Source organism: Haliotis rufescens, unplaced genomic scaffold, assembly GCF_023055435.1.
Source record: "Haliotis rufescens isolate VD_foot unplaced genomic scaffold, xgHalRufe1.0.p SCAF_13, whole genome shotgun sequence".
In the NCBI taxonomy this organism is placed as follows: domain Eukaryota; kingdom Metazoa; phylum Mollusca; class Gastropoda; order Lepetellida; family Haliotidae; genus Haliotis; species Haliotis rufescens.
In genome coordinates this window covers 11,178,854-11,199,312 of record NW_025963813.1, presented here as the reverse complement: position 1 = coordinate 11,199,312, position 20,459 = coordinate 11,178,854, and the positions used below count along the sequence as shown (strand labels likewise).

The window sequence follows — 20,459 nt, the reverse complement described above, 5'->3', positions numbered from 1 at the left end:
ACGGCTGGGACGGCGGGGACGGGAAACTCGGGTACACGGGTCAGGGGGATACTGAGTAGGACCCGGGTACCCACAGGACTACTCGGACCCATGGTTAGTCACGTGATATATTGTTTAATGACAGAAATATCTAGAACTGGTAACACTACAAGTCACTAATGTTTGCATTTCTTTCTGACTATGCACCCATTCCTTCTTAATTTTCATTTGGTTGAATAAAGATATAACTTATTTCAACTTCAGTATATGAATGACCAGATTGTTTAATACATGTATCTAAATACGTTTTGCCAGGGCTATGCTAAAAATGTTTGCAATTGGACATTTTGAGACATCTCCTGAGACCTACAGTGGGTACCTGGGTAGGGTCGGGTAATAGGGAGGTGGGTACCCGGGTAATCAATTTGGACTCGTCCCAGCCCGATTCTGAATCTATGGATTGATGTTAGGGCTGGGACAGGTAACTCTGGGACTTGGGTCAGGTGGGTCCTGAGTCGGACCCGGGTACCCGCAGGGCTACCTGGACCCATGGTTAGTCACGTGATATATTGTTTAATGACAAAAACTCACTATAGCTCAGTGTTTACACTATAAGTCGCTAATGGTCGCATTTCTTTCTGACGACGACATTCCTTTTGACTTGTATATGTTTGAGTAAAGATAAAGCTTCAGTCAACTTCAGTGAACGCATGATCTGATTTAGTCCTGCACCATGACCGTGGAATATATTTATTTTTTGAAAAAATAAATCTAGAAATGCATACCAAAGCAAGTCCAGCCAGCTCAAGCTAGAAATCAGCATAGGGAATTTTTTTTATATTTTTAGAGTCAAGAAGGATATTGTGTAATATAAGATTTCAGAGGCTATATGTTAGTCTAGATCTGATTGTTTGATACATGTATTTATCTTCTTCTTTCTCTCTGTATGTAAATAGTTTTGGTCAGGGCTGCTGTAACACATTTACCAATCAGACATTTTGTTCCCAACTCTTGAGACTTGCAGTGGGTACCCGGGAGTAAATTTGGACTCGTCCCAGCCCTAAATGATGTACAGTGTCAGGTGGATTTCATATCTGCCAGACATTACTGAATTACACCCTACTCCACTCCTCCTCAACACAGACAATCACACACACAACAGTTGTCAAAATGCTGGTACAGTAGAACATGGATATAACGAACACGGATATAGCGAACAAACAGATACAACGAACTGTTAAAAAATCCCTGATTAATCTCCTATATAATATCATATATAATTTACGTATATAACGAACTCTCTACAGCGAACTAACGGATACAGTGAACTGATATCTGATCACCGACAAGCCCATCTATTACTCATTACAACGTGTATAGCGAACTGAGAAATCTCACTCAGTGTCAAGTGTCACTGACAATTGGCTGTACGCAATCAGCGGCGAATCAACACAATGGCGGCGAATCAATACAATCAGCGGTGACGGATCAACCTTGTAAATTTGCATTGTGTCAATCTTACCTGTACATGTAATCTTGTCTGTAAAACAAACATTAAACATATACGCTGCTAATACAAGTAAATGCTGCAATTACGTGTATTGTGTGTTTGTCTTATCCAAGATGGCGGACGTTTCCGTGCGAAAACGTGTATAACGAACAACGGATATAACGAACTGATTTCTCTGGTCCCTTGTAGTTGGTTATATCCGTGTTCTACTGTATTTACTTGAGAACAGAAACGTGTTTCCACTGAATACATACGAATCACACAGAAGGGGGCCTGGTACTTTCCAGTACAACTGCACTTGTAGTTCATGATGCCATCAAACTCAGGGTCGCTTGTAACCTTGCAGGCTCCACCATTCTGGCATTGACGGGTTTTACATGTGTCCACCACTGGAACAAAAACTCCCTTGTTGGTTTGTTGTTTTACGCCGCAGTCAGCAGTCAGGGGTAGAAACTAACATTTTTAGTCCACAAGTCCTTACAATGAAAACATATAGCAAAACACATAAAATTGGCACATTTCTACTTGTCCTTACGATACCTTAAAGGGGAAGTGTACACGCAAAAATCACTTTCTTTCTTTTTCTAAACAAAATGCAATTTTAGAATTAGTTAGTATCTGTGTTTGAAAATATACACTCATTTTTTTTCACAGTGAAAGTAGGAAGCTCACAATAGTGTTAAAATGATATGCCGTTATGAGGCCTTCGTTTTACGAGCGAAATAGGCCTGAGTTATCCCCCTTAGATTATGACGTAATTGGTGCCAATTCAACTGGGTCCCTGTCTATTCTCAACGCAAAAGATATCAAGGACCAGTTTGCGGTAAAACAACATGGTCTACGACACACTCCGGCGCAGTGGTGACTCAGCATAACACAATTCTGGCTGGCATCTGAGATGCTAGAATCACAAAACTGTACCTACACCACGTGAAGCGGCTCTAACAAAGCATGATGACATCATAATGTTTATCAATTGGCACCAATGACGTCATATTGCAAGGGGCATAAGCCATGGTGTTTTTGTTATGGAAATAGAACACTTGGTAAATGTGAAAAATATAAATCGTTTTAATGCAAAAAATATGTTAATTAAATATGATGTTTTTATATTTTTGTCTATGACACTTCTATGTTAACACTTTTAATGTGGAAAAAGTACAAGAAAAATTGGTTCATTTCCGTGTGAACTTGCCCTTTAACTGTTGGCCAGTTTGGCTAGGACTACAGGACTAGTGCCAATTTCTAACACTGGCAATGTTTCATCTTTGACACAACAGCTTGTAAATAATTAAGTCTGGCAAACCAGTGACATCACACTAACAGTATTCAACGATACAACGTTAATATTGTAATAACACTTTAATGCTATAATGATTCATGTTTTATGCAAAGAAAAAATGGAAATAAATAAGAGGGTATCAGTATAATCTCATTCTTGCTGAAACAATGGTTATCTTTGTGTTAATAAGACTTTTTCTTTCTCTCCTTAGCTAGTCGAAAGGATGAGGAGAGAAGATGTCTGAAGAATCAAGGGAGATAATGCAGCATTATGTTGTAAACTTCATATCATGGGAAGATACAGATTCTTAATTTGGAGTGTTAAGAACTGACATTAGATACTCAACATCAGGAGACCGTTCAACAAATGTTCAAGGGACGGACCAAAAGTCTCAATTGTGCCAAATCATTGTGCCAACTGGTTGGCGTTACCGGTATGGTGAATTTGTTTTGTTTTTGTTTTTTTGTTGTTTAACGCCGCACTCAGCAATATTCCAGCTATATGACAGCGGTCTGTAAAATAATCAAGTCTGGACCAGACAATCTAGTGATTGACATTATGAGCACTGATCCACGCAATTGGGATCGATGACATGTATCAACCAAGTCAGCGAGCCTGATCTCCCAATCCCGTTAGTTGCCTTTTACGACAAGCATTGTCGCCTTTTATGGCAAGTATGGATTGCTGAAGACCTATTCTACCCCGGAATCTTCCCGGGTCGTATGGTGAATGATGAAATCTTGTGAATTTGTGAAAATTGAAACCGTAATGGATTAGCAACTTCACATAGTGAATTGAGATTACCCTGTGGGTATCCTACAGACCAATAGTGACAGTAGCCTTTTACGTTTATGTTTGCGTATGTTTGGCCACAAAATTGAAGGTGGCAGTCGAAAATTATTTTAATAATATTAATTCCAATTTCAATTTCCTCCAAATTTTAGGTAAGAATTTTTCTTGAGCAAAATAATGGAGGGGCAGGAGTTTTGAAGATATATTTTCAAAGGGTATTAATTATCATATTTCATATAATTTAATATACTGAAGCTGGTGATAGCAACAATAAAAATGTTTTTTTTTTAACATTTTACCTATTTCTGGTCAATGGAATATAAAAAACCTACTGTTTTTGTGTTTTCATTATTTTTTCACATTTAAATTTTTTAAAGCCATAGGATTCTTAAACCAAGTTTAAAAAATGAGTCTGGACTAAAAAAAAGCATGGGGTACCCTGGATCTGTTCTATCCCTGAATCCCTAGAGACCGAGAGGCAACTGAAATATATATTTGACATGGAGAAGACTTACGAAGTGTAGTTTCTACCATATGGTGAGAGCCCTTGATCAGCAGAATACAACTGTATATCCCCTGGTCAGCATATCTAGCATCATCAACAAGGAGAGAAGATCCAGACATATGTATCCTGCAAGAAAATATATCTCTCAATAAGGCATTTATTTCTTCAATTCAATAGTTCATGGATCATCAACCTTACGTTTTGTAAAATCTGTACACCAAGTAAAAAGATACCCATATCTTTTGTTATCTAATATTTTTTAAAAACTCCATACTAATAAAGTAAAGTCAATATCAAAATTAATGATTATATAATTTAGCTATCAATAATAATCACATCTTGTCCACACAAGTATATAAAATTTCAGGATATATTATTACCCTGAATCCACTTGAACAAAGACACTTTAGAAATACGACGGTTGAAAGTCAACGTTGAATATGGGAGTTGCAATTCTTTGGGGTCTCCGAGCTAAGATTCACAAAGCTTCTTAGAATTTCCAGCCAACTTTAATTTGAAGTAATTTCTTGAGTCGCATTCACATAGCATCTTTGTTCTTCGCATAAGTTTAAGATACCACATGTGCTTACTTAATTCCTCACAAATTTTCTTAAGATATCCAATATGGCTGCCGTATGTTATCAACAAACAAACACTAGATGAGATGTGTTAAACATGTCGGTATCAGTTCTAGGTTCCATAAAACATTCTCTGAATTATGGTCAATAATTGTTTTATTACATAATAAATAAAACAACACTACCATATTCCACGTAATAAGCGCCCAGGGCGCTCTCAAAATTCGAAATAGGGGTCTCTTATTGGAATATTATTTTAGTGAAAAAAACAGAGTGGAAAGATAAATATTGTGGTTTATGCTGACAGCCTGAAATGGTTATGTACGACAGATATATTTTTCCAGAATTTAATTGCCCATAATTAAGTATGCACATAACGTGCGTATTATACGCGAATAAATAAGTCTTAATCGGAAGGGGTGCTAATTGGGATTGTTCACTGGCCAATATATTAGCAAATATCGCTGCGGGCGCTTCTTACATCGAATATGGTATTTCAAATTCAACAATGATTGAATCAGATGACACAGGAAATGTTGCTTCACTTCACGCCTTTTGTTACGCTCTCACTGATTGGCTGGGGGAGGTGGGAAAGCCTAGTGGGTAAAGAGCTCGTCACGCCGAAGACCCGGGTCGAATCCCCACATGCACACAATGTGGAAGCCCATTTCTGGTGGCCCCCGCCGTGATATTGCTGGAATATTGCTAAAAGCGGCGTAAAACCATACTCACTCACTAACTGATGGGCTGAAAATATTTCCCTCCTTTGAGTCCAATGGCTTTATCATGCAGGGCAATACCACTTTTGATCACTTCAGGGCAGGGTGGGTCTCAGGGCAATACCATGTTTAAAGAGACCCGTGAAGATCCGGGGTAGAATAGGTCTTCAGCAACCCATGTTTGCCGTAAAAGATGACTATGCTTGTCCTAAAAGGCGACTAACGGGATCGGGTGGTCAGGCTAGCTGACTTGGTTGATGCATGTCATCGATCCCAATTTCGTTGATCGATGCTCATGATATTAATCACTGGATTGTCTGGTTCAGACTCGATTATTTACAGACCGCCCTCATATAGCTGGAATATTGCTGAGTGCAGCGTTAAACAACAAACCAACCATGTTTAAAGAAGGTTATGCGAGTGCTGTGACCCTTTCTCAACCAATGAAAATACATGTACGTATATAACTTTTGAATGTAATAAAATATGTCCTAGAACCTCCCATTCTCCTGCCATGACAGCAACTTAAAGGTTGTAGCAATGCTACAGTATTTTGCTACAGGCACAATACAGTAACGAAATGGGGATGATTTGGGGCTTTCCCAATCATTGGTCAGTCGTGCTGAAGATCAGGGCCCACTTGCACAAAGCGATCTTAGCGGCTCGAGAATTCTCACTGGATCCAGACTGAATATGCTGTTTGAACAACAAATTGTGCTAGCCGGATGTCACCTATTTGGAGATCGTGGCTAACCCTGCAGAAACTGCCTGCTTACTCCTTACCTGATAAAAAATCATGGCCCACAAAGCTCCTGAATAACAATCGGTAATATTCTGTTACATTGTGAACACACACATGTAAGAGAGTTATTCTCCTTCAAACATTAAAAAATTAAGAATTGGTTATTATGAAAAGTTTAAGTGTCCAAATGTGAAAAATATATTTGGTTGCAATCAAATGAAGACATTAAAAACCTGACCCAAATAAAAAAAAAGACTTGAAAAAGAAATCCAAAAAAATTTGTTCTACAGATAATGCTGCACATTTCTTTCCCTAAAATTTCCTAATAAACATTATTATAATATATTTCCAAAATAATCGTATCTGTAAATTTGAGCTTGAAAAATATCATGATTGAGTCAAGTGAGGAACTGGTTTTCCAGTGCACATAAAAGGCCCCTGATTGTAGTGTAAAGAGGAACATGTTCCATGTCTTACAAAGACTGTCGGCCTTTCTCTTCAATCAATACATGTGACGTGATGTGGAATCCTGCACAATATGTACAAGATGAAGAATATTCCAATGCCCGAAAGTGAATCCAGGGATAATTCTAGGGTGGGGCCTTGTGCTTTTAAGCCCCTATATTTGAAAAAAAGGCCCACATTTTCAAATATAATGGGGCATTTTAACATTGTGCTGTATGGGAAAGTGTTGGGGTACTTGGGCTGCAACGAATACACAATGACACATATACGATACGTATCACAAATATAGGGTATCGAATATGAATATTTATTCACGAATACAACAAGCCAGCACTTGATGTATTATTTATAATATTCAGAGAAAAATACAGTGATCGCTTGCTACAATGCTACCTTTGGGGTCCAAATAATTGATGAGCGGTATGGACAATCAGTCGTTTAACTGAGCTGGAGTTGTAGATGACCTACAGGGCAGACTACTGCATGGTATATATTCCATTTTGCATATCTTGCTTTGATAAAGAACAGACAACTTCAAGTAAAAAACACTTTTTAAAATTTCTTTTTGTGAATATTTGATTCCAGTGACCACGAATAACAAATTCAATTCATGAAGGGATACGGTTCGATTCACCGAACATGCGAGTGAATCGTAACAGCCCTTGGGTGTACCTCTTGAATATTTGAAATTGTCTCATAAAGGGTCCATGTGAGAACATTCCTTGAGTGACCCTGTGAATCTGGTGACATAACAGAGAGGGAGATATAGAAGGACCAGTATTTCTGTACATGGGAACAGTGTTTCAGTGCATAGGACCAGTATTTCAGTGCATGGGACTAGTATTCCTGTGTATAGGAACAGTATTTCAGTGCATGGGACCTGCATTTCTGCATATGCATATCCAGAAATACAGGTCCCATGCACAGAAATAGAGGTCCCATGCACTGAAATACAGGTCCCATGCACTGAAATACAGGTCCCATGCACAGAAATAAAGATCCAATGCACAGAAATACAGGTCCAATGTACAGAAATAGAGGTCCAATGCACAAAAATGGAGATCCCATGCACTGAAATACAGGTCCCATGCACTGAAATACAGGTCCCATGCACAGAAATAAAGATCCCATGCACAGAAATACAGGTCGAATGCACAGAAATAGAGGTCCCATGTACAGAAATACAGGTCCCATGCACTGAAATACAGGTCCCATGCACTAAAATAGAGGTCCCATGCACTGAAATACAGGTCCCACGCCTTTTTTGTAGGCACAGAAACCACTCATGTCAAACATGTACTTTTTTCAGGAAGTATGAAAAACAAGGCATGAAAAGATAACTTCAATGTAACGTTTTTGACCTGGGATATAGAAGGAGAGAGGCGTCCGTAAAATATTGCCTCATTGGGGCAAGACAAAAACCATCCCTCCCACCACAAAAACAAGAGTTTGCAACTCACGTGGCTATATCCCCCGCCCCTGTTGCAGAATTTATGACATAATTAAATCTAAACAAACCCTAACCTTTTTTAACCGAGGTGGAACTTGCCATGGAAACGTTTAAAATAAAAATTTCTAAAATTTCTAAATAGCAAAAAGCACCAGTTCAGCATGTACATGACAGACCTGCAAAGTTTGATGAAAAAATATTGAACGGTTTATTAGTTATGCTCCGGAAATGAAATGTGACGGACGGACGGACGTACAGACTTTGTGGGGCGGGGGATAAAAACCCACCTTTTGTTGTCACTGTGGGGCCGGATGCGCTGCTTCCTGGGCGTGATCCAGAACACCAGGGTAGGAACCGTGCCTTGAGGTTTTGGACATTTTAATTCCACAGACTGGCCTTCAGACACATACACAGCATTATCTGAATATTCAAACAAAACAACATTAATAGAGGCATGGTCAGAGTTTTAAAAAGAAATATTTGTTTGGAGGTTACAGACAGGTTATATCAAGGTGAATCACATTTGAAAACTTGTACTGAATGAAGTTTGTTAAAACGGACATGATGATTGGGCAAATCAAAGGTCAATTGGACACTATGATCGGAAACCATTTTGAATGGGAAAGCTTACGTCCCTTTGCTAATTTTGCTAATAGTGAGTGAGTTAAAATTTTAAGTCATGTCGGCAATATTTTAGTCATATTGTAACTAGACAAAGAAATGAATATGTACTTTCTAAATCCCTGTCATCAAAGGAATGTAAAAACAGCATTAGAAACTAACCCAATCCCGTTAGTTGCCTTTTACGACAAGCATAGTCGCTTTTGAAGGCAAGCATGGGTTGCTGAAGACCTATTCTACCCCGGATCTTCACGGGTCTCTAGTCCTTTTAATGATAACATATTGCAAACCCCTTAAAAAGGGCAAATTTCTACAAGTCATTATGATACCTAACTACTGGGCAGTTTGGCAAGGACTGCAGGACTAGTGCCAATTTCTAACGCTGTCAAATACGTATCACGATATTTTACTCATGATCCGATTATTTGTGGTGTGTAATAGGGCTGCAACGAATAACCTATGAGGCGAATTCGATTCGTATCACGAATATAGGGTAATGAATACGAATATTAATTCACGAATACAATAATAAGTTAGTTGATGTATTATTTGTTATATTCAGTGAAACATTACCAACATAAATTATTGACATGGTTTGTTAATTATCTATATTATACATTCACATACTGCACTTGTCCAAGTACCAGTATCTGCTTAAATGCTACAATGACCAGTGACCAAATTCCTGTCAAATAAAATATTAAAGTGTTGTCTTTAAAGAAATCTATGCATATCATATGTTCTTATGGATGTTTTAGGTACAGGGTATGTAAATGCACGTGATTGCATATTCATAAATATTCGATTCTAGTGGCCACGAATAACGAATTCGATTCATGAATGGATACGGTTCGATTCACCAAATACGCGAGTGAATCGTAACAGCCCTAGTTTGTAAGCCATCTTATTCATAGACAGGATGGCCAAATACCTGGCACACTGATGATTTGCAGTTGGCAGTGTCAATTATGTCACAACAAAGGAAAATATTGATGTTTTCACTATAACTTGCTCTACTAATTAGTGTTTAGTGGAACAGTTATTAAATCGAACATTTAAGGCCAGAATCGATAGTTTTACTTACGTGTGTGACTGTGATCGATACATGTATCAAGAAGTAAAAAATCACGATCAACCGATGCATCAGAGTATCATCCCACCACAACACAATACCGTATATCACTGTGAATAAGACGAGTTTTTCGTACCTAGAATTAGGGGGGTTTCAAGGGTGGTCACACTACACACAGGATAGAAGGGTTTCATAAAGTAAAGATTTGAGGGGAAGGGAGTGAGTGAGTACAGTTTTATGCCGCTTTTAGCAATATTCCAACAATATCAACAGAAACGGGCTTCACACATTGTACCCATGTTGGGAATCGAACCTGTGTTTAAGGCGTGACAAGTGAACGCTTTAACCACAAGGCTACCCGACCACCCCTTGGGTGAAGGAAGAGGGGTCCTAAGATTCTCATCAATCTCATTAAAATCAGACCTCAGTTCTCACTACCGCGAAACAAAGATCTGAAGACATCCCATTAGGGGTCACGTCAGAACGACCTTTCATCCGACCAATCTGTGCGTCGCTTACCAGATAATGAAAGTGATAGTCGGTATGTGATTTCTAATCATGCAATCTCGAAAACTTTAACATGGTGTATTCCGAACGGTAGTTAGGGGTTTAACAACTGAATCCTTACAATCTAGAACTTCTTTTAGCCATTCCAGAACGTTTTATTGTTCAGGTTTCAAATTTGTTATCGAGAATTTGTCAAAATATGTTTCGAAGCGAAGTTGCCAATTTGAAATTTGTGCCTTAAAGCACGAGAAAGCTGCCTTCTGATTGGTCATTCCATTGGTCGGTCAAAGTTCGCGCCAAAAAGGTCAGTCTGACGTGACCCATAATGTGATGTCCTCAGATCTTTGTGTAGCGGTAGATATAATGAGATTGGATTCTCATGGACAGTATTTATTGCAAAGCTCTGCCTATCATGCTGACAACATACCATGGTTGCATGCTGGACCAACACATGGCCCAAATTCTGCATCAGCTCCAGGACACAGGTTTTTGTTGTCCGGTTGCTTCCGCGAATTCACACACATTCTCATCCGTTTCCTGTTACCCTTCCAACACTGTTCGCACGTTGTCCAGCCACTCCAGGTCGACCACACATGACCTGATGATGTGTTAGTGGATTTGGATGGCTCATGTGTATGCAGATTCATATGAAAATGGTCCTTGTTGCCCAACTTGGACTCGATGTGAATATGTCCGTTGATTGCATTGTTGTGTAAGTCCTTGCAGCTGTGTGAAAAACAAACTTTCATTTCGGATATGGATCCTTCACAATGAACTTTCTCAGATGAAGTCAGACACATTCTGCTTCTCATTTGGTGGCCATTATTACCACATGTAGCTGAGCAGGAAGTCCACTGGTCCCATGAGAGCCACGTTGCTGAAAGAACAGTAACAAATAAATGTCTATCAAAGCCTTCAACAATAAGAGAAAAAGAAATACCCTATTCTACATAATAAGCGCCCAGGGCCCTCTCAAAAATTGAAATAGGGGGCTGTTATTTGAATATTATTTTGGTGGAAAAAAAACAACAGAGTGGGAAGATTGTTAATTTCGTGGTTTATACTGACAGCCTGAAATGTTTGTATACAACAGAAATATTTTTCCAGAATTTAATAGCCCATAATTAAGGGTGCATATAACACATAAGTGTGTATTATACCCAAATAAATTTGTGTCTTGTGTACATTGATCAATCGGAAGGGGTGCTAATTGGGATTGTTCACTTGCCAATATATTAGCAAATTTCGCTGTGGTCGCTTATTAGAGCGGGGCACTTATTACGTCGAATATGGTCGAAAATTAATTTCTAACCCTGCACAATGGATTGTTTACACGAAGCTAAAATAGCTCGAATACTTCTGTTTGTGGCATAAAACAACATGCACTCTATTGTTGAGAACAGAAATTATTCTTTGGTCACGGAAGTTCAGCTAATAATTGTCCATTATAACAAAACTAAAATCTACTGAAAATGATGTTAATAGCCACTTTGGGCAAGAAGACTCAAAAGTTTTTGTCACACGTGCAAAAATAAAAAAGTCTTTACTGTAAGCAGAGCTCGATTTCGCTATAATTATATATATATATTACATACACAAGTGCAACCTATTCATGAAAAATGCAACCTTATGTTTATGTCTTAGTGCATGTAAAAAACGCTGTCATATAGCTGGAATATTGCTGAGTGCGTCGTTAAACAACAAACAAACAAAACAAGCATGTAAAAAACATTCAAATTTGTGTCTTGACTAACCGCTATTTGTCTGCACAACATCAATCTTTGAAGACATTCGATACCTCTAACTTTAGTTTACCCTTATTACATCACTAATCCCTGTGTTATGTGTAATATGTCATGCTTTCTTGGGCTTGATGTAAAAAAAACTGTGGATTCTTTAAGAATATGTACTGTCCCTTCATCTTTCACTGATGTTGACCACTGTATCATGTTACAATATTTACATTATCCAATCAGGGATAATTCTAGGGTGGGGCCTTGTGCTTTCAGCCCCTAAATTTGAAAAAAGGCCCACCTGAGCACCTGACTACGTTTGTCGACTCTTACAAAAAGCATAGTCGCCTTTTAAGGCAAGCATGGGTTGCTGAAGATCTATTCTACCCCGGATCTTCACGGGTCTTTAGTCCTTGTAATGATAACTTATAGCAAAATCCTTAAAAAAAGGCAAATTTCCACTGGTCCTTAATGAAACCTTAACTATTGGACAGAGTGGCATGGACTACAGGACTGGTGCCAATTTCTAACGCCTTGCAAGTTAAATAAAGTTGCTTAAATTAAGCCCTATATGAGGGTAATGCTGTTTTTCAGGCCACTATCATTTGCAGAACCCCGAGGTCTGCTATTGGCTATCCAATACCCATGTTATCACTGGACTATTACTTTGTTTGTTTGTTTGTTTGTTGTTTAACGCCGCACTCAGTCATTGACATCATGAGCATCGATCCACGCAATTGGGATCGATGACATGCATCAACCAAGTCAGCGAGCCTGACCACCCGATCCCGTTAGTCGCCTTTTACGACAAGCATAGTTGTCTTTTACGGCAAGCATGGGTTGCTGAAGACCTATTCTACCCCGGATCTTCACGGGTCCTGGACTATTACTAATTGAACCCACCAGATTGAGACCGAAAAGAATTTAACTTGACTCGGGCATTGGACTAATGGCTGAAGTTGCTGACTGTATGCCTGAAGTGACAGGAACACCTTAGTTTGATAAGACTTTGATGTATTCAATGTAATTGGGAGAAATCATTAGCTGTAGCTGATCTGGCTCTTATTAAAGGCCCTTATTGACACACCTTAGCCGAGACTAGCCTGTAACAGAGTCTGAACTAGTTACAATACTCCAGCGGTAGAAACTAACAATTTCAGTCCACTAGTCCTTATAATGATAACAAATAGCAAAACCTTTAAAAAACAAAACAAATTTTTACTAGTCCTTAGGATACCTTTACTATTGGGTAGTTTGGCAAGGACTATAGGACTACTGCCAATTTCTAACCCTGTACTCAGTGCTGGAAAAAATATTGAAACCCAACAAGACAGTTGGGCAGGTGACCTGTCCATTTTCAAAGTTACTTGCCCACATTAAAATATTATCAATATTGAAAAATGGCTTAAAAAAAAGAGACAAACAGCTCTTGATTAAGTTCAAATAATACAAACAATTACTTAAGATTCTACTAGGAATTATGATAAAACTAAATACGTCAGTCAGCTAAATATTATCTGCAAGACAGTCAGGTAGGTGACGGAAAATTTCATGCAGCCCGACAGAAAAATTACCAGCCAGGGGCAGGTGGGCAGGCAGTCATGACACTGATAACACTGCATTTAACTAAATTACAGGGTTATAACTTAACACCAGCCCGCTAGTCCTGGGCAAGTACAAATTCCCGTGGGCTAGTACAAATTTCTCCATTGTTTTAACATTACACAGGCATCTGATCTTCACCCAGGCTAGTAAAGCTTTTGAGTTTAGTTCTAACCCTGCTAATTCTGATTCATACCTGGACAGTTTTGAAGCACACAATGAGAGAGGTCAAAGTTGTTGCCAAGACACTGGTGATGAGATGTTGACTGGCACTGACGATGTCGCAGCTTGTAGCCTCCACTCCCACAAGTCAGGGAGCAGGTCCCCCAGGAGCTCCACGCCGACCAGGGCGGAATGCTGAGACTCTTCTGTATGGGTTCCAGGCACAGTTTCCGTACAGCTTTCTCCGTCTTCGTCATTGTAACTTGTATCATGTGACTCATTGTAGAAGGAGCAATAGGATGCACCCGGGATACCATTTTTGCCATTTCATGCATGTTCTTCTTAATGTTACCAAGCGTCTTTCTTACAAAGCTTGATATCCTTTTGACAGCAGCGTCCAAGTGTTTCACTTCAGTGGATATGTGTTGAATATCCTCATCTTTTACTGTATCTTGAGGAATAAGAAATGACTCGGATGAGTGCATTCCTTTTGCTCCATCAACTTCAGCTGTTTTTGACTTATTGTCATGCCGATCTTTTTTCTTTTTCAATTGGCTCTGAGAACCTTGACCAAAATGTTCCTTGTCCTTCCAAATTTCATCATCAGATTCTTCAATGCCACTGTCATAGCTTTGGGCTTCATGTATTTCATCCTCAGGTCTTCGGGTGTTGGAATAATATTCTGCATCATACATAGGTCCTTGGTTGTCCTGTTCTTCGCTTTGGCCATGTTTTCTTTTGTTTGTTAAGAATACTTGGACAGGTCCTTCTTCAGATTCATAGTCATTGTCTCTCATCACATGCTGTCTTTGGTTGTCATCAAGTTCATTGTCCTCCTTTACGAATTCCTGGTCAGATCCTACATCACCAATGCTGTCTGTCACACTTTTATCTCTGGAATCTGTAACATTGATATCATAAAATGAAGGTAAAATGGATGCACAATAGATCTTATGTCCAATACACTATAAATATGAAATTGGAATATAATTGTCTGATCGTATATGAACCTGTGCCAGCATCTGGCCCTCTGCATGATTCTGATATGGTAACTGTGTTATAGAGTAATAAAGCTTCAGAATGACCTAATAACATCTTTCACAAGTACACAAAGTTTGGGTGTGGGCTTTTATCAGCAAGAGACTCACAGGGGAAGACACCATTGGTCATATCCATCTGTCATGCAGCTCATTTCAGACTTGTGGCTATGTGAAATAACAAGATTTTGGGAGGAAGCAACTGGTCCTTCCATATTGTCACTAGTCTGGGATTAACAGAACCAGGATTAGTGTCAATGTCTATCCCTGGATTCCACCTCTGTAGATTTTATCTAAAAAACTAAATTGTCCCTGAAAATTCTTAAAAAATAATAATTTTGCTTCAGGTCTTTGAAAACAGAAGAAATTGCTGACAATCAAAAAAAAAAAAGGTGCAAGATGTTTTTGTCATACACAAAAAATAGGCTCATAGTTTTAAATAAAACAATGGACAGGATTTGTTTGGTCCAAGTTTTCATCCATGCCATTTTTTAGGTGATGCTTTTTGCACTTCAAGAATACATGGGCCCACTTGCACAAAGCGATCTTTGCGCTACAACTATTGTAAGCCTATGTTAAAGAATGGGAGTTACGATCATCCTAGCGCTAAGATCGCTTTGTGCATGGGGGCCTTGGACAGGATCTGTTTCCTTACCTTTATCATGGATGCCACTGTCATAGCTTTGGGCTTCATGTATTTCATCCTGAGGTCTTCGGGTGTTGGAATCATATTCTGCATCATACATAGGTCCTTCTTCAGATTCATAGTCATTGTCTCTCATCACATGCTGTCTTTGGTTGTCATCAAGTTCATTGTCCTCCTTCACGAATTCCTTGTCAGATCCTACATCACCAATGCTGTCTGTCACACTTTTATCTCTGGAATCTGTAACATTGATATCATAAAATGAAGGTAAAATGGATGCACAATAGATCTTATGTCCAATACACTATAAATATGAAATGGGCATATAATTGTCTGATCGTATATGAACCTGTGCCAGTATCTGGCCCTCTGCATGATTCTGATATGGTAACTGTGTTATAGAGTAATAAAGCTTCAGAATGACCTAATAACATCTTTCACAAGTACACAAAGTTTGGGTGTGGGCTTTTATCAGCAAGAGACTCACAGGGGAAGACACCATTGGTCATATCCATCTGTCATGCAGCTCATTTCAGACTTGTGGCTATGTGAAATAACAAGATTTTGGGAGAAAGCAACTAGTCCTTCCATATTGTCACTAGTCTGGGATTAACAGAACCGGGATTAGTGTCAATGTCTATCCCTGGATTCCATCTCTGTAGATTTTATCTAAAAAACTAAATTGTACCTGAAAATTCTTAAAAAATAATAATTTTGCTTCAGGTCTTTGAAAACAGAAGAAATTGCTGACAATAAAAAAAAAGAAAGTTGCAAGGTGTTTTTGTCATACACAAAAAATAGGCTCATAGTTTTAAATACAACAATGGACAGGATTTGTTTTGTCCAAGTTTTCATCCATGCCATTTTTTAGGTGATGATTTTTGCACTTCAAGAATACATGGGCCCACTTGCACAAAGCGATCTTTGCGCTACAACTATTGTAAGCCTATGTTAAAGAATGGGAGTTACGATCATCCTAGCGCTAAGATCGCTTTGTGCATGGGGGCCTTGGACAGGATCTGTTTCCTTACCTTTATCATGGATGCCACTGTCATAGCTTTGGGCTTCATGTATTTCATCCTGAGGTCTTCGGGTGTTGGAATCATATTCTGCATCATACATAGGTCCTTGGTTGTCCTGTTCTTCGCTTTGGCCATGTTTTCTTTTGTTGAATGCTTGGACAGGTCCTTCTTCAGATTCATAGTCATTGTCTCTCATCACATGCTGTCTTTGGTTGTCATCAAGTTCATTGTCCTCCTTCACGAATTCCTTGTCAGATCCTACATCAGCAATGCTGTCTGTCACATTTTTATCTCTGGAATCTGTAACATGATATCATTAGCTGGATCATAAAATTAAAATGGATACCAGGGTTAGAAACTAACAGTTTTTGTCCACTAGTCCTTATAATGATAACATATAGCAAAACCCTTAAAAAGGGCAAATTTCTACTGGTCCTAATGATACCTTTACCACTGGGCAGTTTGGCAAGGACTATAGGACCAGTGCCAATTTCTAACGCTGGATATAGAGTAGGTTTTATGGCCAATACAATACAAACATATAATTGATCGTAATAAATTGTTACCCACATATATGGGTGGAGTATAGGTCTTCAGCAACCCATGCTTGTTGCAAGAGGCGACTTTGCTTGTTCTAAAAGGCGACTAACGGGATCGGTAGGTCAGGCTCGCTGACTCGGTGTGATGCATGTCATCGTATCCCAAAAGCGAAGACAGATGCTCATGTCAATCACTTGTTTGTCTGGTCCAGACCTGATTATTTACAGACTGCTGTCATATAGCTGGAATATTGTGGAGTATGGCGTAAAACAACAAAGAAACAAATAGAGACAGAAATAATAACTAAAATAATAATCATGAGGTTTACAAGTTTTACTTCAATCTAATCCTAAATAGACATCAAGTAAATTTTACCTTTCTCCAGAATACACCTTTGATGCTTATCATCTCCTCATGCTAACAACAGTTTAATAGCAAGATTAACTCAATTTCATCTTATTGTGGATTAAGGATTAATATAGTGTGGGACAGGCACTTACAATTGTCTGGTTATTACTCAAATGAATAGTGACTGTTAAGTTAGTATAGTGTGTTTACAAACACACATCTTCCCAAGGCAAGGGAGTGGACTGACTATAAAAGTCCCTTTCCAAACTAGGCCATCTTCCCAAGGCAAGAGAGTTAACTGGCTATAAAAGTCCAGTTTCAAACCTTGCCGAACTAGGCTGGTATTATTGAGTTACAATTTGGCTGGACTACGAGTCTATGCATAGTCCAATCAAAATCGCGAAACCGAAATCTGGTTTGTAAACTGTCGTACAGATTTCGATCGATTGCAGGATTTGTAAAGCATGTGCACTGCCAATTGTTGTCAGCAGATATTTTCCAAATCTTTTCACGTTTTTAATCAAGGTGCTCACGTGATTTGATGCATTTCGCGATGTAGGACCCGTTTTATTACAGAATAGATCTTGTTTATCGATCAGATCGTCCTGACTGGGCGCCATCATTTTGTGTGAAGCAAACGCAAGTGATATGAAGGGTGAAATCTGATTGGTCCATAGACGAGAAGGGACATAACTGGTAATAGCCTCTGGTGGCGCTATGATCGAGTCCAGTAATTCCAGCCTTGTTCGGCAAGGGTGGAATTACTGGACTTTTAAAGTCAGTCAACTCTGTTCCTCGGGAAAATGAACTAGGCTGGAATTATGAAGTTACATTTTGACTGGACAAATGAGTCTATGAGTCTGGTTCATGAACAACATGGCGACTGACGTGCAGATATTGGTCGATTACAGCATTTGCCGAGCATGTGTATCGTCAAAATGCATCGACACATATTTTCCAAATATTTTCATAATTTTAATCAAGATGCTCATGTGACTTGATGCACCTTGGTTAGACCCAGTTTTTTACAATAAAGACATTTTTAATCTATAAGATCCTTATGGCTGGGCGCAACCCTTTTTGTTCTAAGCAAATGCAAGTGATATGAGAGGTGGAATCTGATTGGTCATTAGGAGGGACATAGGACATGACTCAATAAAAATATTTTTATCTATAAGATCCTCCTGGCTGGGCGCAAGTTGCCGCGCAACCCTTTTTGTTTTTAAGCAAATACTAGTGATATGAGAGGTGGAATCTGATTGGTCATTAGGAGGGACAAAGGACATAACTCGTAACAGCAACTGGTGGCGCTACCATTGAGACCAGAAATTCTAGTACAGCAAGAGTTAATGCCCTTGCCCTGGGAAGATGACAGCCTCACTAACTGCTCTTCTACTGAAGTAAGAATTACTACGTAACATGTGACCCATGAAGATCCGGGGTAGAATAGGGCTTCAGCAACCCATGCTTGCTGTAAAAGGTGACTATGCTTGTCGTAAGAGGTGACTAACGGGATTGGGTGGTCAGACTCGCTGACTTGGTTGATGCATGGCATCGATCTCAATTGCGTGGATTGATGCTCATGATGTCAATCACTGGATTGTCTGGTCCAGACTCGATTATTTTACAGACCACCGTCATATAGCCGGAATATTGCTGAGTGTGGTGTTAAACAAACAAACAAACAAACAAACAAACAAATGTAACATGTCTCTGAGGACATAAGACAGAAAATAATGACAATTATATAGTGAGCATGCCAGGACCAAAGGAAATTATCTATACATGAGAGGTTTTTGCACTTAAACAGTTTCTACTTTGCGAGAATTAACTCTATGTGAAAATGATGCTCAGCATAGCAAATATGGCCTCAGAAACAGATGGCATTAGTATAATATTATTAATTTGCCTATGATTCATATAGCCAAAGTTTTAGGCTAGGCTTTTATCAGGAAGTGATTCCAGTGATGGACACCAGTGGCCATATCCATCTGCTACACAGCACACTGAAGACAAGACATTATGTGAAATAACTAGATTTGGGGAGAAAACAACTGGTCCATCTAAATTTTCACTTGTCTGGGATTAATGGATTAGTGTCCGTGTCTATCCCTGAATTCAATCTCTGAAGATTTTATCTAAAAAAATAAATTGTCCCAGAAAATTCTTGAAAAAAATAATTTTGCTTCAGACCTTTAAAAAACCCACCAAATTGCTGTCCACAAAAATAACATTGTTGCACGGTGTTAGGAATATTAGAAAATTAGACTCATAATTTTAAATAAAAATTGTCTGGTTTTGCAGCTGAAGCTGAAAAAATGTTTATCCTTAACCAACAAACAAACAAACACCTCCCCCTAGAGTTTCAAATGGTCCCTAACAGTGAATAGACAAATATCGCAAAGAATTTTTTTGGCACATATTCTATTTTGAACTTTACAGTTGTTTTGCTTATCAACTAGCTTGGGTAATCAAACTATAAAATTAACATAATTTGTGTTGGTCAATATTTTTTCATAGTTTTTGAGGGTGACAAAGTTGTTTGAGTTAGGATTAGTTGAAAGAGCATAGCCCAAATGTTCATTCTGTTTCAAGTGCTGGATGTCATACATTTTTACAATACAACAGGGGCCTATAAACGAATTGTCAGAAATATGAATAGAGTTACGAAGTTTCATATTTTAAGGTCATGAAATTACCAGGCTCACGAACTGGGTACGAACTCGTTTGGGTTACGCCATTACATTCACCCGTCACCACAGGGCTACCAATAACAGTCGGACCCTGATTACTTATATGACTAACGACAAATCGTATAGCTGTAGGTAGGTTTCAAACTTTAGTTTTTCAAGCTTGGCATACTCTTCGTAACATCGAAAGACTTACGTTTTGATTCTTTGAGTTCTCTTTCAGGACCTTTTTTAGGAATTCCTGAGCTTATAAACGATGGAACGGCAACTAAACTGATAATAAAGACTATTAACAAAGTGTCATGTCGTGGAAGAATAGAAAATCTCATCTTGGTATTCTATCTATTCTGTCATGGGCAGCAGAAGACCATTTCTGCAATATAACGTTCATCTTCACTACTTGAACGCCATTTTGTCTGCGAGCGTTGCTATGATACTGACATGACGTCATATATTT

At 38.8% G+C, this 20,459-nt stretch overlaps 1 protein-coding gene across 5 annotated transcripts in view; it reads right to left on the bottom strand.

Moving 5' to 3' along the window:
- The window catches only part of LOC124139085, a 28,765-nt gene extending 8,339 nt beyond the window's left edge, over nucleotides 1–20,426 (bottom strand). Inside the window, exons 1-9 of one of the 5 annotated variants that reach the window (XM_046506094.2) lie at nucleotides 20,199–20,426; nucleotides 16,434–16,724; nucleotides 15,412–15,642; nucleotides 14,486–14,620; nucleotides 13,754–14,419; nucleotides 10,650–11,099; nucleotides 8,310–8,442; nucleotides 4,079–4,194; nucleotides 1,744–1,878 (exon numbers count right to left, since the gene is read on the bottom strand). In XM_046506094.2, coding sequence (XP_046362050.2) covers nucleotides 1,744–1,878; nucleotides 4,079–4,194; nucleotides 8,310–8,442; nucleotides 10,650–11,099; nucleotides 13,754–14,419; nucleotides 14,486–14,620; nucleotides 15,412–15,642; nucleotides 16,434–16,724; nucleotides 20,199–20,331 — 2,290 coding nt within the window. In that variant the 5' untranslated portion in view covers nucleotides 20,332–20,426. Of the gene's footprint in view, nucleotides 1–1,743; nucleotides 1,879–4,078; nucleotides 4,195–8,309; nucleotides 8,443–10,649; nucleotides 11,100–13,753; nucleotides 14,621–15,411; nucleotides 15,643–16,433; nucleotides 16,725–20,198 lie in introns of all 5 variants that reach the window. The other 4 variants (XM_046506093.2, XM_046506092.2, XM_046506096.2 and 1 more) reach the window with 4 other exon arrangements.
- Between the last annotated feature and the right edge of the window lie 33 nt (nucleotides 20,427–20,459).